At 40.1% G+C, this 14,581-nt stretch overlaps 1 protein-coding gene across 5 annotated transcripts in view; it reads left to right on the forward strand.

Moving 5' to 3' along the window:
• LOC121659170 (muscular LMNA interacting protein) overlaps positions 1-14,581 on the forward strand; it is a 105,967-nt gene that overhangs the window by 75,526 nt on the left and 15,860 nt on the right. For 4 of the 5 annotated variants that reach the window (XM_042017039.1, XM_042017038.1, XM_042017037.1 and 1 more), the window contains one exon: positions 3,645-3,770. The exons of the other annotated variant lie outside the window; for it this stretch is intronic. In XM_042017039.1, the coding sequence (XP_041872973.1) occupies positions 3,645-3,770 (126 nt within the window). The remainder of the gene's footprint in view (positions 1-3,644; positions 3,771-14,581) is intronic. 5 annotated transcript variants of the gene reach the window in all.

Genomic DNA, 14,581 nt, shown 5'->3' on the forward strand with positions numbered 1-14,581 from the left:
CTGTACCCATGCAATGGCAGCCCAGTGCTACCATAACAGCCTTTACCATTTTTTGATGTTGTTGTAGGAAGACCAACAGTTTCCTCGGCAAAACTTAGTTGTAGATTGTTTCTCAGTATGTCAGCTGTGACATCTGCCATCAAAGAAAGAGTTCAAGATCTTAGTTTTGGATCAAAGACTTTATATAGCTTGTCAGAGTGCTAATAAAGTGTTTAGAATTCTGGTAGCTGGCTGATATCTCTCACTCTGGTAGCAGAGTCAGTCATAAACATATGACTCAGTCAGCACTTGAATACACGATGTCATTTAGAAAATGCTTCCTTAAAAGCATTTCTACAGCATGCTTTTGGAAGAGGTTTCTTACAAAAGGAGAATAGCTTATCCTTGATGATTTCAGGTACCACAATGGGCTTTTAATTGCATGGTTACATGGCGTGGAGGAGTTCTAGAAGGCCACAGGTCCTTCTTCTGCATAATGATGACTTGATAACAACTGCACCTTTGTTTTTAGATTTATATTTACCTTTCTATTGAAAGCCAGATATTGTAGGGATGCTTTTCAGAAATTTTGATAGAAAAATAAGTATTTTTTGGTGAATCCTACAAAGATATATTAATGAAATATAAATTCATTAAATGAGCACTGCATCTTTCAGAAAGTTGATCTTTGTAATGAAAACATTTTTTATGCAGATTGACAGTTACTACTCTTTAAAAACAATTAGTATCCCTTCACAGCTGATTTTTTGCTTTCAGTTGAATATTTTTCTTATTTGATGAGACAAATGAAAGGGCCCCAATCTGTGGAGAGGAGGGAGAGGATAAAACACGAGTCTAAGGGAAGATATTTTACTCCCTGGGCCTTGCTCTTCCCAGGTGCATTGTGCTCCTGCCTGCCTCTGCTGCCTTCACCTCAGACCCCGGGCTCTGCTCTGTCCTTTCCCAGGGCAGAAGCAGAGCACAAAACACCCTCTGCACCCTCCCCTCCAATGGAGACCTCTCTTGCCTTGTCCTTGCTGGATGCCTGCAGATCTTGTTTTAAGGTGATCCATGACTCAGTTTACACGCTACGTCCAGCCATCTTAGCTGCATCATTTTAAGCTTACTTTCATAATAAGCTTCTTTATTTTCCAGACTGACTCCTGAAGTGTATTGCTCTTATAAATAGACAACATGATGTTATTAAGTATACATATTTATTTTATAAATAATCTAATAGTGAATCAAGTCTCTTCTCTGCATTTTTATACCCAGCTGGATACTGTGATGGGGAGGGAGCTGTGACAAAACCTATTCCTCAGTCCCAGCTGGGCAAGCTTCCCCTCTGTGCTGCAACCACAGAAGGAGCTCAGCGCCAGTCCTGTTGTCACCTATATAAGTTGTGACAGAGACCATTCATTTTCTGTGGCTTAGTCGTAACAGAGAAGAATACAACTGACTCATTTAAAAGTTTAAATTCAATCACAGACCTTTGAACACTTGGCTACTAAAATTCCAGTGAGAAAGTGTACTTTTTCTTCCTTTTTTTTTTGGCTCACTGAACAAGTCTATTTTAAAATTATCCCTTAGCCTCCATTTAGAGTTTATGCCACAATCCATCTTGTCAGATTTTACTGTAAGAATTCAAAAAAATCACAGATATACTAAATTGAGAAGCTAATAGTCAAATTTTTTGTTTGCTTGCTAACGAAGGAATTTTTTCTTGGTCAAACAATCCAATTTGTCTGAAATGATGGGTATCACGTATCCATGCTGATCAGATTCTCTCAAATTGTACTTTTCCAACTGAACACTTGAAGATACTGTCACTCTGTCACTGAGGTGAATGGCTCTGGTTCTGGCATGATCGACAGTGGAATGCTCCAGTGGCATGCACAGAGGGGCTTCCCAAGCTGGGGGAACCTCAGAGGGAGCTGGAGTGAAAAACTGGCTGGATGGCCAGGCTCAGAGAGTGGTGAAAGGAGTTAAATCTGGCTGGTGGCCAGTCACAAGGGGTATTCCCCAAGGTTCAGTATTGAAGCCTGTTCTGCTTAGTATCTTTATTGATGATCTGTATGAGTGGATTTAATACACCCTCAGCCAGTTTGCAAGTTGAGTGTTGATCTTCTGGGTAGGAAGGCTCTGCAGAGGGATCTGCACAGGCTGGACCAATGGGCTGAGGCCAACTGTATGAGGTTCAACAAAGTCAAGTGCCGGGTCCTGCACTTGGGTCACAACAACCCCAGGCAGTGCTACAGGCTGGGGGCAGAGTGGCTGGAAAGCTGCCTGGTGGGAAAAGCCCTGGGAGTGCTGGCTCATGTTCAACAGCAGCTGAACATGAGCCAGCATGTGCCCACGTAGCCAGGAAGGCCCATGGCATCGTGGCCTGTATCAGGGGGCCAGCAGGCCCAGGGCAGTGATTGTCCTGTGCTCGGCACTGGTGACGCCAGTGGAAATCCTGTCACCTCAAATCCTATTTCCATTTGTGGGCCACTCACTACATGAAAGACATTGAGGGACTGGAGTGAGTCCAAAGAAAGTCAATGGAGCTGGGGAAGGGTCTGGAGCAAGTCCTGTGAGGAGGGGCTAAGGGAGCTGGGGTTGTTTAGCCAGGAGATAAGGAAGGTCAGGGGAGACCTTATCACTCTCTACAACTGCCTGAAAGGAGCCTGTAGTGAGGTAGTGATAGGACAAGATGAAATGGCCTCAAGTTTGTCAGGGAAGGTTTATACTGAACATTAAGAAAAATTTCTTCAGGCTGCCCAGGGAAGTTGTTGAATCATGGGGATATTTAAAAGATGTGTAGATGTGGCTCTTAGTGATATAATTTACTGGTGGGACTCGATTATCTTAGAGGCCTCTTCCAATCTAAACAATTCTATTCTACATTTGTATCATTTACAGTACCTGAAATCAATAGTATGTCTCCACTTTTGATACTCTGTCTTAAAATTTCCACTCATTGGACATAATATACTGCAGATATTTAAAAGATACCTTTAAAGTGTGGTGCAGATGGAGTGCTCAGGTACATGGTTTAGTTGTGAACTCGGCAGTATTAGTTTTATGGTTGGACTCAATGATTGTAAGGGTCTTTTCCAACCTGTTTGATTCAGTGACTCCATGACTCTATAAAATCCAGCATACAATCACTGGTATTATTCCCCAGAAAGGTTTTTCCTAACATGCTTCTGCCTGAGTATAAGTTAACAGCATCACGGGTTGTCCTTCCTTGTTTCACTGTTACTCTTTTGAGGAGCCCAGTGTGAAAGCAGATGCGTGGCTGTGCATCAAGTGTGACTTGAACTTATCAAGCTGCAGCTGAACAGCCAGAAAAAAAACCAGCCAGCAAAAGCCACAAACCGTGGTCTGACAGCTCAGTACCTATTTTTTGTCAGTAATAAACACATGCCAATGAAGAAGTTCTGTGTCTAAAAGCAGATCTTGTCACTTTTGTCTACAATCTGTATTAGAAGTATCCCAGGCAGCATAATAATTTTGGTGAATAATTTTGGGGGTGAAATATGTAATTAATAAAATTTTTAAAAATATTGTCAGTACCTCCCCACTGGCATTGACTTGTCTAACAAATAGTCTGTAAATTGTAAAGTATTTTATGTTATTCTTCTTCCATCTCTTTTCTCTTGGATGTGCTATGGGTCAAGACAAAACCTGGTGTCATTCGTCCTGCGCAGGCAAAAGGAAAGAGTGCACAGCAAAAGGAGGAGCCCTATCAACCCAATCCTTTTAAAAAGTACCTTGAAGAAATCAGTGATCAAAATATTGAGCAGGTGAGTAGCTCTCACTCTGAAGGATTTTGTAGCCTCCTCTAGTTTCCTTAAAGGTGAAGGAATAAACATAGATCCTTATTTTGTCCTGGTCCCTTCATTTTTTTGCAAAGTTAGATGATTCCCCAAGGGGCACCCGGCTCCTAAAGGAAAGTCTTCAAGCTGAGATTGGCAGCTGGGCTTTCTACAGGGCCATTTTTTTCTGGTGATGTATGCTGCAACCTGTATGCTGAGGAGAGGACCTTTTTATGACGTCTTTAAGAAACATTGTAAAAGAGAGGGTTGAAATCCTGTGCTTCCCTGTCAAAGAGATGTCTAGATCAGATCCACTAGAAAGTGCTTCCTTCATCTGGGGCCCAGATCTGAATCCTCTCTGAAAAGAAATGACAGCAATGACTGGGCAAGGTTCACACCTTCCTCTCCAAGGGAGACTGCAGAGGAGCTCCAGGGTGTTTCTGTGTCACTTCCAGTGCATAGCTCCCCTAGGTCCATACCTCTCCCAGGTCCATGTCCCTCCACAGATTGTGGGTACAGTTCTACCACATGTGATGGGCATTAATGGGCAGCCCGTGGGGCAGCAAAGGTGCTGTCTTCTCCCACAGCCTTCTGCATGAAGCCATAGGATCACTTTGCAAAAACACATCTTGAACTTTGCTGATATGTTTGAGGCATTATCTCAGAGCAAATCCAGAGAAATGGCTGTGACAGCCTTTTCTCATGCATTTGTGTTTGTGTGCAATATTGGGAAATAAACCTTAAATATGATACATAATCTGAATGTTCCCTGTAGGAGTTTGTTATTAACCTATCCAGTGTGTTCTGAATCTTGCATCTGGAGGGAAGTAAGATGAAGCCAATAGTCCTCTTGTTAGACACGATGTGAATAAAATACCTTACTAATTGAATTTCTCTTACTCCTATGCCTCTCTAGTCACATTAGAGATTTTAGCAATGGCAGCCCTCTCTTCTTCCTTTTAAAACAGAATTTAATTAAGATTTTAATTTTAGCTCTTTCCCTTCCTCTCCATAGCTCTGACTTGATATAGAAAAATCTAAGAATTTCTCAAGAGTACTGCAGCAGTGCAGAGGAAAATAATTGTGGTAGGAATGGGTTCCAGCAACATGTATGGGTACCATCAGAAGGTTTCTACAGAATGTAGAGTTGATATAAAATATAAGAAAAAATGAATAAAAATAGTGATTTACAATTTGACTTTGAACTTTTGAGGCTGACAGTAAATATTTGAGGTCGGTGCCTACAAGTGAGTTGATAGTGAGTTATTCGTGCTTTAACTTACTGAAAACCTTCTGATGCCAAGGTACTGTGCTGCCATTTGCCTGGGATGAAATAGCTGGAGAGTTATCTGGAGCTGTTCCCAGAGAGCTTCTGCCCTAGGCCATCTCGGCAGAGCCTTCCTGCAAAGGCAGGGGCAGCTCAGACCTTCCTTTCATCAGAGCTGGACACTGATTATGCTGGCTATAGTTTTACTGGTGAAAGAATTCTGTAATCACCAAACTTCATCTTTTCAGGCAAAGACAAACCTGGGGTTATTGCCAGAGCTTGAAGCATTATGACATTTGAAGCTAGCTGTGGAAACCAATCAACTTACACTTTATAAATTACCTGTGGCACATATTACTGATATACTGACAGCATAAGTCCATGTTGTTGTTACAACAGAAGGCGAAATTATTTTATATAAAAGCTACACATTAAAATGAACAAAAAAAATACTGCACTGTCTTTAATAGATGGAAAAGTTAATTTCCCAATTAATAGGTTTAGTTTTGCTTCCTTTATTTAAAAGGAATAAATATTATGTCATATGCCTTATAGGACTGATAAACTGGTATTTTTGTCCTAAGCTAAGTAATATTACAAGTTGCTGTAAAATACTTATTAATTTAGAAGATCTCTGTTAAGACGTCTTTGTTCTGAAAAAAGTAGTAGTGACTTGTATTCAGATGGATTCACTTAACAGAAACTGATTTTGTTTGTGGGAGCAATGGTTGTATGATTCTAGTGGTGGTCCCATAGAACAATTAATAGTACAATATTATGTGGATCTAGGGAAAACTCTAAAGTGCTGAACAAGACAGCATATGCTCTTAATTTCAGCTCCTGCCTCCCAGAGTAGTTTCATTGTGCTGATATTATATCCCTTGTGGGTGGAGGAGACTTGGATGCCCAAGCGAGGATGTTCACAATCTTGCAGCATCTGTGAAACTTCCCTGAGGGGTTTTAGTGCCTGTAGGAGGGCTGCAGCACTGACTGTGGAACTGGGCTTGGTGCCAAGATAACAGCTTGAAAATTGCGCTGGCTATCTTTAACCATGGGGTTTTTTAGCCCGTAAAGACTAAAGACTCATTCTCCCCCTTCACCTGCTCTCAGTAAAAGCATTTTTGGCTGCACGGTGGCTGACTTCCAAAGAGGGGGAGTTGTTCCTACCAATATTCCACCCAAATCAGGTGAATTTACTGCTTTGACTGGATATAAGAGCTGGGAATTAAAACTAGGAGACTGGGAGCTAGGCATTCTGCTCCCTGTGGAAGAGCCAGTGCCAATCCACTTGTCCACAGATACGACCTTAGCACGACTATGGCTGTGGGCAAAAGTGCTCATACTGTTACCGATTTTCCCTGCTTTTCTTTTAAGATTTTCCCAGTCATGCTGGGAGATTCAGCTCTTACATTTCTATTCTCTCTCTTTCTCTGGGTTTTCTTTTCCTTTCTTTCTAATTCCGTTGCTGACAGCAACCTCTCTAGGTAATGTTGCTGCCTCTCCTTCATGTAGCCCATCTTGAAAGGACGGACCCTTTCAGACTGCATCTTCGAGGAGGGTAGAGAGTAGATGAGATTCCAGATGGCATCAGTTTTATTAATTTATCTCTTTCGATTTTTCTTAGACCTCTGCAGTAAATCTCTGCCCTGCCAAACCTCTCAGTGTGACACTGAGCACTGGTGACTATTGTGGGTGACATTCAGTTTGAGACATAATGATGCAGCCAGCTGTAAGTGCTGACTTTCAGCTTCACATCCCTCTGTTGAACACACTGTGTTTTCTGTGCACCAGAGAGTAGCTTGTTTGCCTTCCATTTCGTTAAGAAATGTCCCTTTGTGGAAAAGGTCCATTTCCCTTAAAAATAAATGGTAATTTCCCCTTAAACAGGTAGATAATCTCATGCAAATAATCCAATGTAATTAACAGAGAAAAAAATATCTAAATTAGTAAAGATCACCTGGAAAGGATGTAGTTCAGCTCACAAAAATCTTTCTTCATCTGTGTTCTGGGTACAGTGTACATAGATTTACTCATGTACCAATAAAAAATCCCAATTTATTTTGGCTTTTTTTTTTTTTTTTCATGTTATCATATGCTGCCATCTTTATTTTTTTTCCCCTGAGGGCATATACAATTGGTATTACTGTTATCTTGTGGATATTCACCCCTCAAACACTTTTTACAGAGTGTAATATTTTTGAGGTTCCAATCCAACAGTATTAAGCTTCCCACATTTTTAGATGCCTTTAGATGCCTTTAGATGCCTGTATTTTTCCCATCATGAGAAAGAATTTTTTTCCTCTTAGTACATTTCAGTAACATTCCAGGAATTTTGTAAGTATGTTCCACTTCATTCAAAAAAGAACCATGAAATACACTGGAAGTGGATATAACTCCTGAGCAGTGCTGACATGACAGCTTTATGAAGATTTTAATTTGAAATTGGGGGAACAAGATATTTTTTGGAGGAAGATTAGACATTTTGTTACATAATTATGTGAAATGACTCATAATGAATGTTAGAGAATTTGTGTGCTTGAAAATACTTATTAGCAAAAATGTTCACAGACCCCTTTGCCCTTTAAAAAAGAAATTACTTTGGGCAAGGGAAGGAGAAAGATCAGGATGAACTAAAGAGATATTAGCTACACTTGGTGTGAACTTGTGCAACCTGTTTGCCAAGGTTTATCATTAACAGAAGCAGGACTGGTGCCTTTGAAGAGGCACGGCAGGAGGCAAGGCTGGTGTGAAGTGGCTGCGCCGCTGCCAAGCTCTGATCCGTTGTTTGCTCATGCTCACTCTTTTGGTGGGCGATGCATTAGCTTCTGCTGGAACTAATCACAGCTCTTGTCACAAATTTTCTGGTTCTTGAGCTCAAAGGCACAGCACAGGGGAGTTTCTGGTCTAGACAGCCAGCCAACTGGGTGAGAATCCAGGATGTATTGTGGCAACAGCCTTGACAAAACCTAAGTGCAAGATGTCTGCCAAAACCTGCCTCCTTGACTCCTACCCCAAATCTTTTGAAAAAGGATTTTATCCTTTTAAAAAGAGCAAAAAGAGCACACATATTGGGTTTTCTTAACCAGAAACACTATTAACTACCGACAACTTAGAACAGCAAAAAATACTGTGTATGCACCTTCACTGGTTTAACTCTTAAGTGTCTCAAAAGTCTTGTTGAAAACGCTGGAATGCTCCTGCTCATACACAGATACAGCCTTCTTTTGTACCTCTCAGACACTGTTTTTACATTGGTTTTGTTCCCAACGCACTGCCTCATTAAATCCCCCCAACATGACCATTTTATCCTAGCACAGGATCCTTCAGGGATTTCCTTTTCTGTCACTTGAGCACCAGTTGAGCTGCAGGAGGGAGATGCACTGGACCCCAGTATAACTTGTTTAATGGGACATCTACTGCAGGTTTTTGTGTGTGCACTTTCATGCCAATGAAAATGTTTAGTGTAGATCAGTTGTATTGGCATGAAAATTGAGTACCTTTCCTGATTAACCATCTAGTCCTATGAAACATAAAAAGGTGCAAGACAAGCACTTTGCTTTTTGCCCAAACTACTTTTTTTTGCACCCATTAATCTGTTTTTGTTTACTTTTTCTTTCATAAAAGATTGCTCTCCTACACCGTCTGTATCCAACTAAACTGATCCCTCCAACTAAGTCCCCTTTGTGTCCTCCATCCATCTCCCTCACTGACTGTCCAAACCCTGGACCTTTCAGCTACTTGTCTTCCATCATGTGTGATGCTCATGAGAATCCTTATAGCCCTTACAGACACAACTCTTTGTACGATAAAGTGAGCATTAAGTGTGGTGTGATTCAAGAGCTTTGTAGGCTGTTATCCTTTTAATTCTAGGCAGAATTCAGCTGAGTCATTAGGATTCAGTGCTGGTAAGTGCTGTGGGAGATGTATCTCAGATGAGCCTGTGTGTCCAACTTCCCTGGAGATATTACAGCTTTTCCTTTCCTTGACACAGCTCGTGTTGGGTCTTGCTTCCTCTAGACTAGCTAGGACAGGCCACTCTTCATTCAAACTATTTCCTCTTTAAAGCAGGAATAATCTATTTCGTCCCTCATGCTCAGATTAATTTTAACACTTACCCACACTAAAGTAGGGGGGTATTTCTTTTTTTCTTGGTGATTGAGTGAAGGGAGGCTAACCTGAGAGAAATACAGACTTTTCCAGTGGCTCTGTCATCCTGACAAACAGTTGTCTCTTGCCAGTACAAAGCGAATGCTGTTATTGCTGAAATTTTTGTCTTCTTTGAGACAGCATTGGAGAAGTTAGACAAAAATCACTGTAGTCCCAGGTGTGTGGGTAACAGGGCTGTCTAATGAGCTTTGTAAAGTGAAAATTGTGTCCTATGCCTTAACTGAAGTCTTTTTGAAGAGCAGCTAGCACAAGGTATTTACATTTACAAGACAGCCCCTGCATCAGTTGTGGAAATTCATAAGCATCCATTCCATATCCTCTTTTTCTATCACAGAATCTGGCTGTAAGTGATCAAACCTTGTTGCCAGGAGAGATCATTGGACTCAGATGTACAGCATGCTTTTTTTGGGATGCAAGAGGTTAAAACATAGGCATTATGTGCTGTTTCTTTAGGCTATGTCATGGTTTCCTCTTCAGGGGAAGTACCAGGGTGAAATACGTGTCACTAGTTACGGGCACACTTGACAGGGAGTCGAGACTAGAAAGTCAAGACTTGACAGGGAGTCAAGTCATTTGGAAAAATGTATCATCTCTGCAGAGAATACATGTTGATCAGCTGTCAGACTCCAAAGAAATACCTGGAAATGTCTTTCTCTCCCCATAATAGAAGCATAATTTATGTTAATAGGCAATGTTAATAGTGTTTGATACCGGCTCCTCCATCCTGTGGGTTTTATAGAATTTACCATTTTACCTACTTATGAGGATGAACTAGAACTAAAACTAAAATCAACCTTCCATTCTGTCTTTGAGACATCCTGAGCAAAAGCACTTTTTCACATCTGAGAGACTGGTTTAAACAGAACAAAAATTCTGTTTAAATGTTTACTGAACTGGGCTGACATGTTTATTTAGGCAGAAAAGATTTTACAATTAAATATTTTTGACAAGTTTCCTTATTCATTGAAAGCATTCACATGAACAAACAAATAGTTCATAGGACCACTAAAGCAATTTTTTAAATACTGAAAATACATATTTTCTGTTGCTAATGAAAACAATGCTAAAAACTCAGAAATTTGAATAGAAAAGTGAATAAATCAGGAAAAAGGTGTCTGAAGATAATTAAGACTGTACTTTTTTGGTATATCATGTCAGCTGTTTTTTGGGAAACAGAATAATCAGATGGCAATACTGGGCTATTTTAATACAAACTGAGTTTTTTTTACCCCAAAAGCAAATATTCGTCAGTTAGAATTTTAAATGCTTCTGTTTTGGTCTATAATATTAACTTTCTTTGATAATCAAAGGAAGACTAATTTTGATTTTGTTTACATGATCAGTATTTAACATTTGAATCAGTATATGCTGATAAAATTGCTTACAATATCTGCCTGTTATTTCCTGTACCACCCAACTAAAGTCTGAGATATTAATATTAATGTTTTTAAAAAGAAATTATTTAATTTATTGTCATAAATACTTGCAGTAGCAGAAAACACAGCACAGCAGATACAGTAAAAGGTGTTGAAATTTCAAAGAGTTAGACCAATTCTGTGAACAACATCCTGACAGCATGGGAATTTCTTTCTGTTCTCTACTAAACCTGGACTATTTTCTCTGTAAATTCCCTGGACTTTCCCCTCTCCACTTCTCACCCCTTAGGATAAGGAATAATATGCAGTGGCTCACTTGCTGGCTCTCCAGCCACCCAGTAAACACGTGGTCAGTGTCCACATGGTCAATCTATGAATGTTTCTAATTATATGTTGTGTTTGCTTCACCTTCCACTAGAGGGCAAAACCTGCTCCTATAAATTCTTACAACCATTCTTAGTACGTTACAAATACAGTATTGAAAAGGGGCAGGAGGTCACAGTGAATGAAGGTATTCTCCACCTGCACTTTTGTTAAAAAAATACCTTAAACAAGGGTTCCCTCAGAAAAGGGAAATGGAAACAACCAAAATGATCACCTGTGTCTTATATTAGGGAGACTGGATATGGTGAGGTCCTAAAAACCAGGATCATTTCATTTGTTGCCTCGAGATCTAAGATAATATCAGCTGTCTTGATCTGAAATGCTTAATGGAAGGGCACTGTGGTGTTGTTTAGGTGGGCTTGACTTGGTGCCAGATTGGTTTTTTTGAAGTACCTGAATCTCTATAGATGATAAAATTACACAGATGAAGCTGAAAGATAGACCTGGCAATTTTTGTGGATTAATACTGTTCAAATTGATGAAATCCATAACCTGTGTCCCAAAAAATTTCACTATGTGGTTTTAAGCTTTGATAGGAGGAGGCAGTGGGAACCAAGATGTTGTGTCTCTTTCCTCAGTCTGTGGACAGGCTGCTTCTGAAGTAAAAATGTTGCCCATTTAAGTGAGCTGATTCTGTGCCTACTTGCCTTGTTATCTCTCTTGTCCTCTCCTTCCCCACTCTATTGCCCAGCCACCAGGTGCTGCTGCTCTTATTTAAACTCCTTGGACTTGAATAATTACATGAATTAAAAGTTTTATTATTAAGAAAGCTCCTTTTCCTTTGGATTGCAACAAAACAACTCAAGAAAAAGGAGTTATATACAAGTATTGCAGTGATGGAGAGCCTGAGGAAACATGTAGCTCTGTGGTTTACTCCAAAGCATTCTTCTGATGGGAATCCCTCTAGCCTTTAAGGGGGAACTGTGTAGGGTGGAAGAGCACAACCCTGCACCTGGGATACTGTGTCCAGTTCTGGTCTCCACAGTTCAAAAAAGATGCAGACAGGCTGGTGAGAGTCCAAAGAACGGCCACAAATATGATCAAAGGGCTGAGAAGGAGAACCTATCCTATGAGGAAAGACTGAAGAAGTCTTTTCTTCCTGGAGAAGAGAATGCTCAGGAAGGACCTCCTCACAAGATCCCAGTATTAAAAAATAGTTATAGAGAAGACAGAGGCTTTCTCTTCTCATGGAGCCACATGGAGAAGACAAGGGACAATAGGTTCAACTAGCAGTAGGAGAGGTTTCATCTTGTTATACAAAAGATTTTTTTATAGTGAGAGGGACCAGTCACTGGAACAAGCTCCCTAGGGATGTGGTAGAGTCCCCACCACATGTGTTCTAGGGGTTCTAGATGTGTTTGGACAGGGTGCTAGGTAACCTCACCCAGGCTCTCTTTCCCACAAAGGCTGGGCCCTTCCAATCTGTGCTGTTCTAAGATTCTATGATTTACAGGAGGCACGGTCGATGTAAATATCTGTCAGGGCAGAGACCACTAGATTTTAGAAAACCAGCTGTCATTCTGAAGGAGAAAGGAGTGACTTGCCCAAGCAAAGAGGCAAGAAATGAGTGGGTGTATCTCCCTCAGCTTCTAAGTCCCTAGTGAGTTTCAAACTGCCTTTTCTTTCTGTCAGCAAGGGCTGAATACACGATTTATGAGCACTCCTGTGAAAATCTCCCTGTTTGTTAAATATTTAGCAGCATAGCCTTTGAAAATGGATTGGAGGGAACTGCCTTTTTGCAAGAGGTGTGAGAAAATTACTGTTTCTGCCAGGTCAGGCATTACTTACAACAGTAGCAGAGGACAAGTTCTCTTTAGTGTCCAACTTTGTGCTCAAGCCAATTTAATTTTTTTCCCTGGGCCTAAATGGAATTTTCTTGAAATCACTAAATGTAGTCATGCTGAAAGTGTCAACTTTTCATAATCACTTTCAGGTCTCCAGGCTCAGAGGTAAGCAGAATATTTAAAGGGAATCTTTATTATTTTTTAAATGAAATCAATGGTGTTTACTTCATCATCCAATCTCCTACTCATTGGAGTTTGTATTTGATTAATAGTAACATAGTGGGAATTGACATTCTGTGAATACAGCAGCCTTTCAAGGTTGCCATGGAAAAGCACTTTTCTCCGAGACATCATCCCAGAAGCTTTTATTTTCTAGAAGACAGTTTCTTTTTCGCTTTTGAACTTTGATATTTAAATGTTGCACTTGTGTAGGTGTATTGCGGTTGATCAATCCACTATCTGTGATCCAGAAAAATTGCTTTGGTGTAGAAAAAGATATCAGAGGTAAACAACTCAGTTCATTAGTGCTGTGCTACAAATTGGACCTCCCTGTTGGGAAAATACTAATGCTTAATATTGCTGTGTCTTCTTTGTATATTATTTTATGGCATTTCTTTGGCTTAATGATTTATTTTAATGATAAAATGTTTAGATGACATTTCTATCATGTTTGACTTAGTTTGATAATGCCTTCAGAAAATATGTGTAGAGTTCCTGCTCAGCTCATCTGTAAAGAAAGGCGTTTCTCTTGAAGCACTTTTTAGAAAGATCATAATTTTCTAAAAAGAATCAGTTGCTTTCTTCAAATCCATTGAATTAGCAATAGAGCTTGAAGGTATCTTAGGCTCAACAGGAGACCCAGGAACATGCACTTAACATGGAGGTGTCCTAAGTCTGGCACCACCTGTAATGAATTCTGCTACCCATTTCTCTGGAGACAGCTCTTCCAAAGAAAGAGAAAGGAATTGATTACTGTGTCACTGCTTTTGGCCTGGGTAGTTAGACAAGTTTGAGAGCCTTTCTGTCCTATTTCCAGTAGGAGAAGCTGTTGATGGTAGGACCCTGGCATTTCTTTGGTGCGCTTCTGTTCATTTAGAAAACATGCACAACGCATGGGTTCAAGCTCCAGCAGGCACTTTTATGCGTAGAAACCAAAATGTTCTTCCCAGTGAACACACCCAGGAGTGTCCAAGTTTCCTCTTGAAACACAGTTACTGCCACCTGTGTTTCTTTCTGCCATTACTTTTATACAGGCTGTCTCTGCTGGGACAGATTAAACCAGTCTTAAGTACCAAATAAGTGTCTACATAATAAAAATTTGAGTTCATCCTTATATCTGGCTTTCAGGGGTGATGGCATCTAGTCTTCTGCATAGTGGATTTCAGTCAGACATTTTTTATACAATAAACATTCCCAAATATAATAGAAATTCTGGCCCTGACTAGCAACTTGCTTCTGAGAACAGAAGCAACCCAGAGGTAAAGGCTGTTATTAACAGCATTAGCAGAAATATGTAAATGAGTGAAGAATATCAAACAAGATTTGGCGTGTGTGAAACCTGTGTGAGAAACAAAACTTATACTTGTACACTTTTTACTGAATATAGTAAAAAAGCAAGGCCTGAAGAAAAAAAGAAAATCATAATTGATGGAAACTATCCCCAAACACCTAGATCTATATAGAAATTTGTATCTTAGGGCTCACGAAACACAGGTGTTTCTATGCAATTTCCCACTGCTTTTTTAGATTTTTAAAAACACTACTCAGGTATCAAGAAAAAGTAAACAGTTAACTGATAGACCTTTGGAAACTTTATAATTT

The sequence above is a fragment of the Corvus kubaryi genome, unplaced genomic scaffold (genome assembly GCF_017639235.1).
Source record: "Corvus kubaryi isolate FWS band 111438036 unplaced genomic scaffold, C.kubaryi_AGA036_p1.0 split3-73, whole genome shotgun sequence".
Classification (NCBI taxonomy): domain Eukaryota; kingdom Metazoa; phylum Chordata; class Aves; order Passeriformes; family Corvidae; genus Corvus; species Corvus kubaryi.